At 37.8% G+C, this 16,091-nt stretch overlaps 1 protein-coding gene across 9 annotated transcripts in view; it reads right to left on the bottom strand.

Annotated features, from left to right (window-relative positions):
* Window positions 1-1,442: 1,442 nt before the first annotated feature.
* ATP11A (ATPase phospholipid transporting 11A) overlaps window positions 1,443-16,091 on the bottom strand; it is a 131,686-nt gene continuing 117,037 nt past the window's right edge. For 2 of the 9 annotated variants that reach the window (XM_055701725.1, XM_055701727.1), the window contains 5 exons: window positions 15,310-15,375; window positions 14,911-15,014; window positions 12,854-13,019; window positions 10,838-10,926; window positions 5,566-5,672 (listed from right to left, as the gene is read on the bottom strand). In XM_055701725.1, the coding sequence (XP_055557700.1) occupies window positions 10,849-10,926; window positions 12,854-13,019; window positions 14,911-15,014; window positions 15,310-15,375 (414 nt within the window). In that variant the 3' untranslated portion in view covers window positions 5,566-5,672; window positions 10,838-10,848. Of the gene's footprint in view, window positions 5,673-8,012; window positions 8,129-10,837; window positions 10,927-12,853; window positions 13,020-14,910; window positions 15,015-15,309; window positions 15,376-16,091 lie in introns of all 9 variants that reach the window. The other 7 variants (XM_055701723.1, XM_055701726.1, XM_055701720.1 and 4 more) reach the window with 5 other exon arrangements.

Here is a 16,091-nt window from a genome sequence, read left to right as displayed (position 1 = left end):
TGGCTGTATTTGTCTTTATCCCTGTCTTATCACATCACAGTGTAAATGACACCTTTGAATGGCTATGATTTTTGCGTTAGCATTTGAATGAAATTAAAATGAAAAGACCTGTAAGCGTGTGGATGGAAACACACAACAACAAAGCTTTATTAGAATGGTCAAATCCTATTTTTAAATTCCTGTAGACTATCACCTGAGGAAATCCAGAATATGCAGAAGAAAAAACCAAGACACTTCAGTCTGTCTTCAACCTATCTCACTTCGTATCAAAAGAATCCTTCAGGAATGATACAGCAGTATTTCATATACTGCAGAAAAAAATGTAGTCTCATTGTAGAATATAAGTTTTCAATTAATTCTACAACATAACCTACCAAAAGGGCATAACTTAAAGAGCTAAAGGAAAACATAACGTATTGCATTTAGAATACTGTACAGAAACCACTGACTTTCTATCCTTTTTTCCTTTCAATAAGTAAACATTTTTACATGCAAAATAAAAAGTTGTCTACTTATGAGATAATTTATTCTTCTTGCTGCTGTGTTCCTCCTGAAATCCAAATGCATCACCACATTATTTTTTTCAAAAACAGTTTCAATATAATATTTCTATCTAATTGCAATTTATGCATTTTTTCTTCATTGCATGAATGAAGGGAAAAACATCTTCCATGTTTACCTCTTCCCCTTAAACTACTTTCTCCAGAAGCTCATTCAGTAGAAACACTGAATTTCTTGATGTACAATAGGGAGATGGGTACAACATGCTTGTATTGTTTGAATAAAAAGTTCACACCAATACAAAACCATTACTCCGAAATCTTTATGACGGGCAGTGCAAAATCAACACACAGAAAAGTGGCTAAGCACGCTATACAGCCTCAGGGTGGAAGAGGAAGGCGCTTAACCTAACGCTGTGAACTGCTTTGCAGAGGCTGGCTAGGACACCCTCACAGTGACTGCGTCAGTGTCCTGCACAGTCTGTGTTTTGAAACTACAAAAAAGTCCCATAATGTAACACTAAAGGAAAGAAAATGATGGTGTTTCTGTGTACTCAGCCTTTCTTGTAAGAATCTGTGAACACCGTTAGCAACTTGCGTTTGCCTTTAATTCAGTTTCTTTCAATTGCCAACATTGCAAAAGAAAGGAGAAATAGTTCTGGGTACCCCACACAGCAGAACCGTAAAGAAACACAGATCTTCTCAGGTGTAGCTTATGAGTTTAGTTTGGAAGAACTTTACCCATTTATCCAATCTCTGCAGGAGGAACAAAGCCCTCCTGGACTGCTACCAATTTCTATTTGCTCTGCAACGAGCCCCACGCACCGCTTGTGTTCCAGCTTTCTCTGAATTTCCCTTTTCGTTGCTTTTTTAGCTGGCTACATATACTCTCTGAAATTAAATGTGACTACAAGCATACTCAGTAACAGAATCAAACACCCATTGAATTTTCTGTTATCTACTTACATTTTATTACAGACTAATATGAAATCATCTCATATTCATACTAGAATTATTTTAATTACTCGTGAGCAAACTTAAACCGGTCTTGGATGTTTATATTTATTGCAAGCAGATTCATGTCTCCTGCTTATATATTCTACATAAGGATCCAAAATGTGACTGAATATAAACAAGTTATATTTGGTTATCTACAGAAATAAAAGTTAAAAATAGCACTGAAAAGAAACTTTACAGTAATGCATTCACACACTGACTCTTCAAATCAAATAAATGAAGTGGTATAGGATAATCTAAACATTCGATTTGAAGGCTGATTTATTTTCAAATAAATGCACCTATATTTGTACAATTAAAAATAAGTGTCAGAATTTGGTGCTGATGACTACAGACATCTTTAATGTTTAATGCACAGATAACTACCCCCCAGCCCCCATACAGCAACTTTCGCAGATTCTACTTTACATTAGATCATGAAAGGACATTTTAAATGCAATGCGTACATAGCACAGAATTTGTGTCAGAGACAAAACAGATTGAAATTCTGTGAATTTTCATAAGGTAAAAAATTAAAGCTATATAAATTGATTTTTAGGTTATTCTGCAAAGTAGAATCACGCGCTTTTTCACTTTCGTAATACTTTCACAAATTTCCATTAAAGCTTTTTTTAACAGAAACAGTAGCATGAGCACAATGATCCCACTGGCTTCCAAAAGAAAAGTAGCGCTGTTGCTCAGTTAAGCTATGTTTCTCTTTTTACATTTGCAAGCCAGTTGGGTCAAGACAAACAGGCTAATGCAAGCGAGAAAGTAAACTGTAAGCTTTTATATTAAGTGGCCGAACAAACAATTATTGTACATGGTAAAACAAAAAAGAACTTTCGCCACAAGCCACTGCAGGAATATATGAACTTCAGTGGCCGAAAAGCTTGAAATACTTTCTAAGTAAGTCTTCACATACATTTGGTTAGCGCTTACCAGTTTCAAGACATTTACAGAAGCAGTTATGGAGACACTATGCTGTTAAAGCTGCAACAGTTTAAACAAGGCAAGTTAGGAAGTTACATAGATTTTTATATTTTTCCTCTTTAATTCTTTTTTTTTTTAATACATAAAAATCTGTCTCCTTTCAGTGTCCCATCCATAATAAAACATCCTAATGCATTTTGATCTAACTTCTACTGTTTCATCTTTGTATTGGCTGATCCACTTAGAATGAAACTCCAAGTTAACGCCTGCTGCAGTGGACTAGGTTTGCAAGGCAACAGTAACAGGGACCAAAGCAAAAGCACATCAAGCACATTTGAGTTGGTTTTACATTTTTGCCATTAAACATTCTACTTTAACAAACAAACTACCAACTTTTAAAGGTAAAAGTATTGCTAAACCAAAGCAGAAACTTCCACTTGAATTCAAGCATTCTTTCTCCTCCAAAAAATGACATGCTCAACTAAAATTTCCCAAGCAGGTGTTTCAGCCTGAATAACATCATGAATAATTTCTAAGTGCAGGGCTACATGAAGTTTGCAATGAGCTGCTTTGTTAGTAGGCAGAACAGGAATGCAGCATTTTCAAAAACATCAAGCAAAAAATCTCCTTATTTAAGGCTAAAAGATGGAACTCAGAAAAGTAAAAAAGCAGGAGGCTTTACAGAGTAAAAAAGCTTGCAGTAATAGTATAGCACTGGAAGTACAGTGCTCTAATCGCCACGATCACAAATACCAATGAAACATTAATAGTTTGGGTGAGACTGACAGAGCAATAGACCTATATTTCTTATTTGACATTCATTAGAATTTTAACATTCAGCCACAACTCCACTCTAAGCTAAATTTAAGTGGCCAAAACTCATAGGTATAAAAAAAGCCTTCAAAACATATACTTAAAAAAAATAGAAATGGTGTGTTAACAAATGTATGCGTAAAACAGATTTATAAATAGCTACAGTATGAAAAATATTTCAGTGCAAAGGCAATTTTAAGATTTCTAAAAAATACATTACAAATAATTTGTTAACTACACACAAGAAATTTGTCACTGCTACTGGTATAAAATTTATACCCATATTAACTTTTTAAAAATATATACACCAGTGTTTTATGTAGGGGACAGTTCTAACTGACCAACATTCAAGTCTGCAATGGCAAGTATATGTACACACACCCACACACATATGTATGTATTTCAAAATGTTACTGCTAAGAGGACATTCTTTGAAACTTAAAAGTGCTACATGTTAAATGGTAAAAATACCTTCATCTGTGGTGCTCATCATTAGACTTTTAAAAATTCTCTTATCTTTGGTATACTGAAAATTTCACAACTCACTTTATCATCTACTTGTCCCAGGGCATTTTAACAATAGTTCACTGTTTGTTTAATGTGAAGATCACTCGAACTATTGTGAGGGACGTTTCCTAGTAAGTGCATTCTTTTTTATTGAAAAGTAAATTGCTAAGTAAACTGTTTTACCTCTGTTGGTTTTTTTAAACACAAAACGGGAAATAATTTTTCTCTGCCACCCTAGTCCATTCAAACGACAACTAACTATATCTTGGCCAGGTCTTCCAATAGAGTCTGCAGATCGGACTCCAAATAATTTGTTTTCACATTGAAATAACTTTTTAGCTAATGTCCTCCCAGAGGTATTTAATGACTATGGTTATTAACCAGTTCTAACCACCAGGCTGAAATTGGTTGAAATCAGATTACTCCTTCAGATATTTTTGCACCCCGAAATAAAACACTGGACTAAAGAAACAAGACAAGGACAGAGCTAATACTTGAATTAGTGCAAGGTAACATAAATGTAGCAGAGAAAACAGAAGTGCAAGTTGGCTGTCATTCTTAAAGTAATTCAGACAGAATCCTTGCAGTCAAACTACTTTCTGTATCACAACCACAGCTCAACTGTTAGTAAACAGCCGTGTGCCACCTCGTGGTTTGCTTACCAAAGTTAACAGTTGCGTGCTTTGTAATACATCTACCAAGCCAATTAGCCAGGATTTAACCATACACACAACAACAACAACAACAAAAAAAATCAAAATTCAGAGGATGAACCCCGATAGTAAAAGATGATTACTTGGAAAAACAGCCTTTCTTTTTTTAAGGAAAAAAATGTGTCTAAAAAGGCTTAATATATAATACTTTCTGCTATGCATATTTTACAATCATGGGGATAGAAGCGGGAACACCGGGTAATCTCCACCTTTGACAAATTCACAAAGACCTTTTAGGCATTCGTTTCTAGAGCAGATATCAACATTGATGATATTTACCTATTTAACAGCCAACTTGACTTCATAAAGTGTGTATATACTCTACACAAGGATTGCTTTGCCTATCTTTCTATGGGGGAAAACTAACTGAAAACCAGACACAGCCCTGATTTGGCCACTTACAAGGAAGTGAACATTAGAGAGTGTTTCTTGAAAGCAGATTTGCACAGAGGAAACACCAGTTTGTTCTACAGAAAGAGCAAAGAAAGAAAAACGACAGAGGAAAATCAGAAACAGCACTTGTTAAATACGCTTTAGGAGACTTTCATGGGAGATAACTGAGGTCATTGCTTCTGGCTGAAAATTAAAACTGTTGATCTCAAAATGTAGGTCACTGACTGAAACTATACACTTCAAGTAACAAAAGAAAATTACTAAAGATGACAGAAGCAGTAAATGCACAGAAGTCTTGACACAGGATGGAGAGAATTTTTAGTGCTACCCGTCTCACAGTACCAGACTGTGCAGATTGATCATTGCTCCAGTAGTTCAAAACATAAAAAGAGGCCTATTTTCCTGGAAGGGTTCATACTTCTAGCTCTTGATCCTGTTTGTCTGAACACTACCTCAGACAGCAAAAGCCACATATAGTTTAATATATTTGTGACATGTTTGTTTCCTGAAAAAAGAAATAAACAAAATACAGTTTTTAAAGGCTTGACTTGGTGTTCTGTCATACAGATGTTTCCAAACCTGACCCACTGTAGCGGTAGCCTGCACTGGGACGGCAATGCTTATTTGAATAACCAAAGACAGATGGAAGTACTGAATAATCAACACCTTTCCAGTGCGTAAACATCATTTTTTTAGAATGAGAATTAGACCTTCTTGCTGGGGAATTGCTGCAGTCACTGCTCCTGTATCTTGGGCTTTTCAGACAGGCAAGAGGTGTGAATTCCGAGATGTGCTCCTGACAGTGCCTCGATGCATTCTGTTAAAGGGAAAAAAACCCCAAACACACAGTAAATAAGATGATCTCAGAGCTAAAAGTCTACAATTACACTCTTTCACAGGGCCACTGTGCTTTTTCACTGGATCACCACTCAGGCTATTTGTTTCATGCAAAGGTATAACCCTTCATGTTGTTGAGCAATCAATCACTTTCAACATGATTATTTTTACATTAAGGCCTACAGAATCAGGCATAATTTTACATAAAATCTCTACACCTGATAATGGCCTCTTTAGAGAACAGATGAAGACGCAGAGGACTGATTTCAAGTTGAATTGTTACAGATTGTTTATCTTTCATTTTGCCATCTCTCTTGGTACATCTTTTTATCTCTGAACTTCTTTAGTCAAGACTTCTTATGGGGAATTTTAAGGCAGGACAGATTCAAGTACTTTGCCCTGTACTTCCAAAGAGAGGGTTGTGCTGATAGATGAAAGTACTGGGGGTTTAATGCACTTGTTTTTGCATTGATTTTGGACTTGCTTAGGTTACATGTTGCATCTATACAGGCAATTTATACTACACATCACAATACTATCTTGGCCTAATTGTCCCTCAAAATTTATCTGTACCACATAATCAGTCCACTCTCGCAGAATCAGCACTTCCACTCAGGAATTACTCACAACTACAGTTAACACCACAACTGCAAGAGAAGACCCTGGAACATGTGCACAAACTAACAGAAAATCAGCACAGCACCTTTCCCGATGAGTTTATCTAATTCTTCTCACTAAATGTACATATCATTTCCAGGTATAGAGGTATGGAGGTTATGTGACAGTATTTAAGATATAAATGCATTGTAAGTGTGATTCAAATCAATGTTATCAATCACTCTCTCCATGAACGAGATATAAGCCAGCTGATCCTCTGTGCTTCATCGCCCCCTTTCTCCTTCTCTGTTAACCGCAAAACAGTAGCAAAGGGAACAAAATCACAAAATAAATATTAATGATATAGCTTATAGAAGTCTGGCTGACATTTAATACTACACTTCTAATGCCAACCACACGCTTAAGACACTATTCTTCCATAACCGTGAGCAATCAGAAAGCTCTTTTCAATGGATACTCTTGGAAAAGTCAAACTATACCGAACTGCTCACGAACAGTGAGGCCTGTGTTCTTTTAAATACATATATAGACCAAATACCACCATTAATACAGAAAAATATAGATAATGAAGCAACAGAGAGACTTTGTTTTGGAAATGTCAGAGGGAGTAGTCATACACTGTACAGTAACTACTTTTCCTAGTCTTCCAGCTAGAAAGTGAAGCATTTTAGTTACCATATGTATTTCTAAAAATCACGCTTTTTCTACACATAGCTCCAAGGCAAGTGTTTTCAATCTGCCGTGCCTGAAGCTACTCAAGAAAGCTGGGGGTTTCTACTAATACTTGTCTAGTAGTCATTAAATCAAAAGCACCCCTCAACCTCCTTCAAACCTTAGAGCCCATTACACTGCATTTGTCCTCTTCACATATTGGTACTTTGCACCTTCACTTGATTCCTTGTGTGCTGCTTTTGTGGTCAGGAGAGCATGAAGGGGCTGGAGCAGATACAGCATCCAGGTGGGAATGTATCCGAGTAAAAAGTGGACCTTCTTATAGTTGTTGATGTGATCAGTGGTGTGGCAAGAAGATGAAGTAAAGCGGAGAACTTCATTCTGCTGCCCTAACGTTTGGAGGACTTAGGAGCTCACCACTCATGCTGCTGTCTGGGGTGTTTGGCAAGACTGCCATGCTTTTCATCCCAGGCAGTGATGCAGCAACGCGCTGGTCTATGCAGAACACATTACTGTGGTAGGTACCATCAGGTATAGAGCCCCTGTCTCCTGACCCAAGATCCTATTCACAAGTAACTCACTTCCTTTGTCTGGTTATCTTCTTGTTCTGCCACTTGCATTTGGTCTATATATGTATTCAAGAGTATGAGAGATGATGGATAAACTGTTTGGGTGTGAGAATCACTTTGACTTTATGTATTCTACACTATGGTGTAATGTGAGTACACTGCAATGACAACTGCAGTTCTTACAGAACAAATGTCACACCACACCTATATGTAACACAATCTATTTTTAGATCTTTAATAAGGGTATATTGTTTCATTGTTTTGCCTTACGTGAGGAAGTGTCTGAGAAAAAAATCTTACCTGTGGCATGGAACATCTCTTGCAAAAACTAGGCTCTCCAAGTAAAACATAATGATTTTGTATCAATATTGAAAAAGTACATCAAAAACTCTGGAGGAAACAGTTGATTTGTAAATAGCACAGTTCACCAATAGAAATTAATCCAAACTGGCAACACGTACAGTACTGTTACCTAGCTTTGATCTAATTATGGCTCGGAAGCTGAAAGATTTCCTTCAAGAAGTGGCCCATCGCTGTTCGCCAGTGCATTTAGGGCTGTTTTATGTCTCATACTCTTCTGCAAGGATGAGGAAAAACAGTGAGACTCTTGCTGAATAGAAGAGGGAAATGTGAATGAATTGTACCATTTAGTACAAATGCACTACTGTAAGCAAATTCCTGTGAAAGTGACAGATTTTCTGATAGATTTAAAATGGAAAGGTTGTCTGGTGTAAAACAAGGTTTCTACTTCTTGATCCTGAGGCTAATTAACCCTTTGAGCCACCCTGAGGATGTTTTTAATTCCATTTCAAACTCTGTTTTTAAGTAAAAATACTTAATTACTCTCAAAAGCACTTAACTGTACCATGACTAAGCACCATGGGCTTTGTGTCCTGCCCCTCTGACAACAACCTGTACTCAATGGGAGAGGTCCCCGGGATACAATGAGGCCAAATCGATTCCAAATTAAGGAGCGGACATCCCGCTTCGCTGCTCCCCAGAACAACTGGCCCACTGAAGGGGGTGCTACACACTGAAGGGTGATGGGGCCAGCGCTAACGAAGGCTGACTTACAGCTTAGTCATTACACCCTGGGGAGAGAGGGCAGGGGAGTTACCAAGGCAACTTCTTCCATGGGATTCAAATATTGCAACAGCAAGATCCATTTCTTTGTTTTCCATAGAAGAGGAGCCTGACACATGACAAAGGCAACAGTTTGCTGGTGACCAGTTTTCTAAGAGCCCCGTGCAGTTGTTCAACAGCAGCTAAGCCCATTGAGGAACAGAAGAATGATGGATCCCCAGAGAGGCTTCCCCAGGCAAAAAGTACCAGTCTGGGTTTCCCCAAGCGCAGCAAAGCGTAGAGATCTCGTAAGGAGGCTGATGGGCCAATCTTGTGGCTGAAGTGAAAGTGAAGTAAAAAAAACATCCATCAGAAGCGAAGAGAAAAATGTTTCTTATAAAGGGATGAAAGCACAGAAGTTATTTACAGCTCAGAATCTAAACACCTGGTATTTCAGCCACAAAATGCTTGGGATTGCTGAAACCCTGTCAATTGAAGTGACAATTATAAAAAGGAAAAAAGGATAATTTAAAGTGAATTTATATTTTCCCTAACAGAGCTGCTGAGCTTCTGTTATTAATGAAACAAGAATTTGAAAAAAGGAAATCTAATCAATTAATGTAGATTGGACACATTAAAATAAATACCCTACTGCTTTTTAAAGGTAAAGGTTGAAAGAAACCTCACAGCTGCACAATTTCCAGCGAAAGCACAAAATTCAGTTTGTTTCATTGAGCCGCAGAGTCACTGGGACTACATGTATAAGAAACGAGCAGATTTTTGACTAAAATTACCAAAAGGCAACAGATTCCTCCAAAGCTTTTGCAGAATTCATGTTCAGAATTCATGTTTTAGCCCAAGAAAGACAACAGTTCATACTTGTGTGTATGCACATATATGTATATATAAAAATATACATGCACATATATATACATGTACTTGTATGTACATATACGTATGTGTATACACACGTATGTGTTTGTGTGTGCATATATATCTGTCACTAAAAAGCTCAAAAACCCCCAGAGCTAAATCTGGAATGTTTAAAAACCTCTGAATGGTAATGATGGTAAACGATCATCCACCAGAGACTGGAATGACTTGCAAATAATTGAAAACTTGAAAGGCATCCAAATAGCTTCAAAGGCTTTATGTGATCTTACTGCCTGAGGAGAACTGATATAGTAACCTGGGAGGTGGCGGCTAGTCATGCGTTAATCTCTTTAACTGTTCCAGAAGCCCTTTTATTACAAATAAAGCAATATAGCTTATAAGAATGCAGTAAGTTTAAAAAGAATTGTTTAAAAGGTCAGCTCAAACCAACCCTAAGGCACTTAAGAGCCAATTTTAGCCAGAATTTTCAATAGTGAAAAAACTGTGTATTTTCCCTGTCACCTATGTAATTACAGCCAATTTTATTGACTATACATTTTTGAAGGGGGAAAGAAGAAGGAAATGTATTTTTTATCTTAACCAGTAAAGAAACAAAGATATAAAATGTGCAATGGAAACCAACAGTCTCCTAGTATTCAGCAAAAAATAATTTTCTTGCAGACTGTAGGGAAGCCAAGATTTACTAGCATTTCTTCTACATTTGTATTTTATCAAATGCCATATATTTCTGGATCTTGAGCTGTTTTTGTGCTAGAAAGAGCACAGAATGTCATAAAATGGAATAAGGAAAGCTCAGTTTCAAAATGCGTGCTGGAAATAATATATTAATAAAAAGTTGCATTTTCTTTTATCACAGCAGAGCAAATACATTAATGAATTCTAAAGACCACTTAAATGGTTTCCAGTACCACATTTTCTGTATGATGCTAGTTAACATCAGCATAATCAGAATTATCACTTCTTTGTGTGACAGCTATTCAATTGACTCGGGTACAATGCAAACATGACATGCATTCACCTACAGAGACCAATGACTAAAATGGGTATCTAAGAATCCTAGATTCTTGAGGCAGAAACATTATGTAAAATACAGTAACAACAGCAACAAAAATGGTAGTGATAGTGATGGATTCTGACAATGATTCATAGACTCTTTGAGATAAACAAACAGAAGAAGGAAAAAACTACGCTAAAAAGTATTCTTCAAAATATGAGTTGATGTGAATCAGATATGGAGATAATGAGTACGGTAAATAACTTCTGATGATAAACTTTACACTGTCCTTTGAATGAAACGGCCAAGCATGCAGAAAGGCAGGAAAAAAGTCACCTTTTGTTCCATTAGAAACTTAGACTGCTTGAAGTCTGAGAAAGCATAAAGATGGTGGACTGCTCAACAGAAAGGCACTGATGTTTAGTCTGATTTCCCCAGGAGATTGTACGAGGTAACCGTGCACATCATTTATGTTTAAAGCAAGGTAGCAGTAATTTAGACAAAGCAGATTGGAAGACAGGAAGAAACAGAGAGAGGAAAGAAGAAACACAAGGGATATATCTGGTTAAAAGTCAAAGATTTTCTACGAAACATTAAAAAATGAATACTGCCAATGTTAAGCCCACAGTCTGCTTTGCAATTGATTCATTTTCCAGCACTAATATACAATGTCTGTAAGAAATGCTTTCTATTGCTAGCTTGTTTCTTGCATTAACCCATCCTCATTCCCTCTCTTTAGACTTCTAAATTAAACGTGCAGAACCTATACCAAGATCAACTTCTTCCTCAAGTAGCATACATGGCAAAGAGATATCCATTAAAGACATCAAAATAGAAAACCACTAAATACTGATCTGCCTGGCAATGCTTTTCTGTTATTCTTTATTCTTTTCTGTCCTCCTGAAGTGGGCATTTTCACAACTATACATTCAAGGTACAAATGTCCAAAGCAATGGCAAGCGGTATGGAAATTTTACTTTCATTGGAAGTGAAGTTCCTTTATTCCTTTCCTCTTAATGCAAAGTATCTTCTCAAACATCAAAACGCTAACTAATCCCTACCCACACAGTTGCTGGTAAACTCATTACTTTAACCTACCAGTGGTAGTTGATGGGCTGAAAAGGGCAAGGGCAGTAGCATTAAGTTTTAGGTGCGACACCTCTACTGTCCTTCACCTTCTAACATATACAATATATGAAAGTTTGTTGGGGTCAAAAATACAGGTAACATTTTCTGTTGAGGCTGGTCTGATGGCCCCCGAATAGTACCATGCTTCCCACAGCTCCTGGCTTCCCTTGCAGCCTCGGCAGGGCAAGCCTGTATTTACACAGCAGCTTCTCCTTTTGGGCTGATCAGAAGAAAGGAGACTAGTACTCTTCCCACTGGCACAGCAAGGCACATTTAAGTGAAATAGTGTATCAGAACAGGCAAAATGTAAGTTGAAATATAAAAAGAGGGAAAAATGATTACTAGAATGTGAATAAGTTTTAATACATGTGTTTTTGTAACAGGCACAGCATCAGTAAAAAGTAGTGTGCTAAGAAAGTATCATATGGCACAGATCATGCAATATAAATGTTGGCATGAGTTTACTATATATTCCTTACCAACTTACTATATATTCATCACATTTATTTTAAGCGTATAAATTCTAGATTTGTTCAACACACATGCAGTTGTAGAGTCCCTTGGTATGGGATTGCAACTGCTTGTGCAAAGCCCTACGTTAAAGGGGATTTCAATAAAATCACACGCTCCCTTCCTATTAGTTTTATTTTGAACTTATCTTATTTTAGCGGTTTTCCATTTCAGATAAGTATGCTCAGCTTGCACGGTAAATGCTAAAATGTCCACGTTAGAGTTACATTTAGGCAGTAAAATGACTTGGTGTGAAAGATAATTACTTCAATTCAGGGGTGTGGGCAGTGCCTCTGAATACTCCAGAAGAGCAGGCACACTTGCTGTCCAGACCGACGGAAGTGCATCCGATCCATCCTCACGGAGTTCCCAGTCCCCTTGCCTTTATCTCCTCAAATCAGAAATCATGTTGAGCCATGTACCTGCCTCCCACCATCCTCACCAGCTGATTTCCTGGTGGTTGCTGGTCCAGAGGCGCAGGGTTTGCCCCAGGACTCAGGTAAATACCACCTGGCAGCATGTTTTACTGTACTGCTCAGAAGGGGCTGGTGTACAACCAGGGAGTGATATACACCTGTACTGGCTTCAGTGGTTAAACCACAACACCACAGATGGGGAACCTCTGTTCTAATCTTGTCTCTAATCTTGAAAGAGGTCTAATTATTAGAGAGTTGTGATACAAAAGACTAGCTTCACAATGAAAAATATTTTTACCTGGATTCTTTCTGTTGCTGTAGGCCACAACTGTCTGCATAAGACCTTCTTGAGAACATCTGGAAGAAGGCTGACAGTTATGAGCAGAATTATACCCAGCCACGCAGGACCACTAGACAGCATTTGCATGAACACATAATACATCCTCTGATAATTGAGAAAAGGCCTGGCAGGAAAAAGATTAAATAGATATTACACTTCAATACGCGAGACTGGCAACGTTAAATACAAAAGTTATGACAGTGATGAAATATTTCAGGGTCAGCTTCCCAGTTTGCAGGAGTTCACCCATCCCAGTTTTCTCAGGAGATCTAAACACGCACTGGCTAAGATAACTATCTTCCTCTTGACTTCCAGGCTGCAGGAAATACCATGTTGTCCTCTCTCCCATGCTGCCTCTCCCTTGCAAAGACAAACTAAGTCACATTTGTATTCTGTTTATGCTCTTCCATCTACTCCTTATCTTGCCTCAGATATTTTCCACCTTTCTTCTCAGTGTTCCACCCATCACTTCCCTCCTCTTTCCCAACGCACACTCGTTTGCCTGTATCCTCAGGGTAAGGCTTGTTGACCACACCTTTCTTCATAACTCTCAAGCTCCCCAAAGCATCTCTCATGGTGTCATGTTATGCTCCCTAACCTGTTCACCACGATGGTATGTGCCCCCACTGTCACTACCTTCACTTTTGTGTCTCCCTGTACCTCCATGGCAGCTGTGTGGTCATTAAAATGCCATCACTGTACAGTAACAGGAACCGGAGGCCGAATTTACTGAGCGCAAAGACCAAAGCACACTTTGCAGCAACACTGCAGTATAAAGGCCTCCTACCAGTAGGGCTGTTTCCTGCTAGTTTCCAAAATTTGACAGAATCTTTGCATTCTAAAAAGGTGGCCACGTTAAACTACATTGCTACATGTAAATAGTCACATCTCTAATACACAGCAAGGCTGGCTGGAAAACATTATCAGGAGAATTCGTTTTTGCAAACTGTTTTCATTCTGAAGCTGAAGAAACTGAGATCTGATCTTAATGGGGGAAAAAAAAAACCCAAAATCAACAACAAAACAAAACAAAGAGGCTACTGAATATCCAAGGAGTTGACAGGTGGTTACTCATTTGCAAAGGACACATTGAAATACAAATCCTTGCTCCAAATTAGATGGCACCTTAATCACCATGCAACAGTTAACCTCTGCTTTCTCTCTGGTCCCCTAAAATGTTTACTTATATCTACAAAGCAGAACAGCTCCAGCAGAAGAAGTCAGAAAAGGTAACCTTGTAACTTGGCACTCTACAGGTGAGAAATGCAAATTAAGTTCCTGATGGCTATCAGGCATAGTAAGAACTTGAATTTGTTTCAACTCTATCTCCTTCCCAAACATTTCTCTTTCAAGTAAACGGAATTTTTTAATAGATTAAAAAAAAAAAAATAAGGCAAACCAACCACTTTCAATCAGCTACATACAAGAGTTTACTAATTCTTAAAAAGCTTGTTACCAACAGTAGAACAAGTAGGTGCTCCGACATTGCTCATACAGTAAATCTACTTTGCTAAACAAGGGGACAAATAATGAGCTCAAACACAAGGACTCCTGGTCATCCACACAGCTTCAATGTGAGTTCCACTCCCTGTCTCTAGTTTACACTGCTACAGCTAGCTCCCTCCAAGACAAGCCCAGGAGGCGGGTGACTGGCCCCAGGCTGCATAGATGTGACCCACTCCATGACATTTTGCCTCAGATATGCAGCCTCAGCTCCTTAGACCAACCTTTGCACTGCTTTCCACTGACACTACTGAGTAGCCCCAGTAGCAGCCTGAAGTCTGATATTCTTCTCCTCATACTCTTCTTTAAGAGTATTTTAGCAGACAGTCAGTGAAAGAAGAGCTGAGCATTCTCTAATTACCATTACTGATGTGTTTAAAATGTGATTGCTATTGGGAGTTCTGCAGTATATAAAAGCTAAATTTAATTCTGTTTGCAACAAAAAGGTGAAATACGTAATAACTTTGTTTCTGAAACAACTTTTGCAATGAGATTTAGATTAGGGTTCATACCAAATAATTCCTCCCCAGAGCAGAGAAAAGATAATGTAGAATACCAGCGATCCCCAGATCATGAAGTGATTTATCCATGTCCAATAGTGAGTATCTAGCGCAAGCTGAAAAAAAACCAAATGAGATTATATGGTGTTATTACTATCTAGAAGCAACAGAACACTCAGCAGGAAATGAAATAAAATGACATCCTTTGAAAAAAGGGAAGGATTCTGCACAGAATTAGCTAAAAAAAAAAGTTTTTCAATTTTGAGGAAAGTTAAGAAGGCACAAATAGCAAAATCTGTATATAAACTAATATGACAATGTGTGGTTGTAGAGGGAAACTAATATAAGTAAGCAGCAACTAGAAGACAAGCTCTAAGAAAGTTTCAATGGATAATACACAGAATAACTTACCTTCAAGGTAACCGTGAATACGAGCACAGTAAACACCAGTGTTCCAAAGGTCCAGTTTCCAAACATCTATAAAAAATGGTCCAAAGCAGTTACAGGTAATATTGCCCAATACTTTGGTGAATTGTCCAGAATAACCTCTTAAAGCTATATATTGCTTTGTATCAGGAACTGACACTTAAGCAAAACTACTGAATTCTTACATCATTCTACCCATTCTATCCAGTGCAAAGTGTTTTGGTTTCTTGCCCTTGGGTGTACACACCTCAGATTTCATTTTCAGACAGGAAAAAACCACAATCAATGCACTCAAGCTGAAGATCACAGGTATGTTACTTAACAAAAATCAAGTGTAGCACAGTTAATGAATCACTGAGATTCACAAATTAACTGCTGTATTTTCATTAATCTTCTTGGACATCATCTTTTCTCTGATCTCCCTTCTCTGCTGTCCTTGGTACCCCAAGTTTCTTGGGAGGTTCAACAGCATGTTACACAGATGAGTAACAGTACAAGAAAGAATGTGATAACCATCAAAGCCAGGTAAGTACCTAAATGTTCTACATACATTCTAAGACAAAACACTAATACTAACTGTGGTTGATTTTCTCCCCACCTGCATAATGAAATAAAAACAGGGGTTTTTTTGTGTTTGGTTTTGTTGGGGTTTTTTGTTGGTTTAAGTGGGCAGAAATGATCATTAATGCTGATGGAGGGAAAAACTAGTGGTGAGTACAGTCAAAGAGGAGTGCCTGGACTGCAGCAGTTTTCAGATGACAAGGTTC

This window comes from Falco cherrug, chromosome 2 (assembly GCF_023634085.1).
Source record: "Falco cherrug isolate bFalChe1 chromosome 2, bFalChe1.pri, whole genome shotgun sequence".
Taxonomy (NCBI): Eukaryota; Metazoa; Chordata; class Aves; order Falconiformes; family Falconidae; genus Falco; species Falco cherrug.
This window is presented reverse-complemented; position numbering and strand designations above follow the sequence as displayed.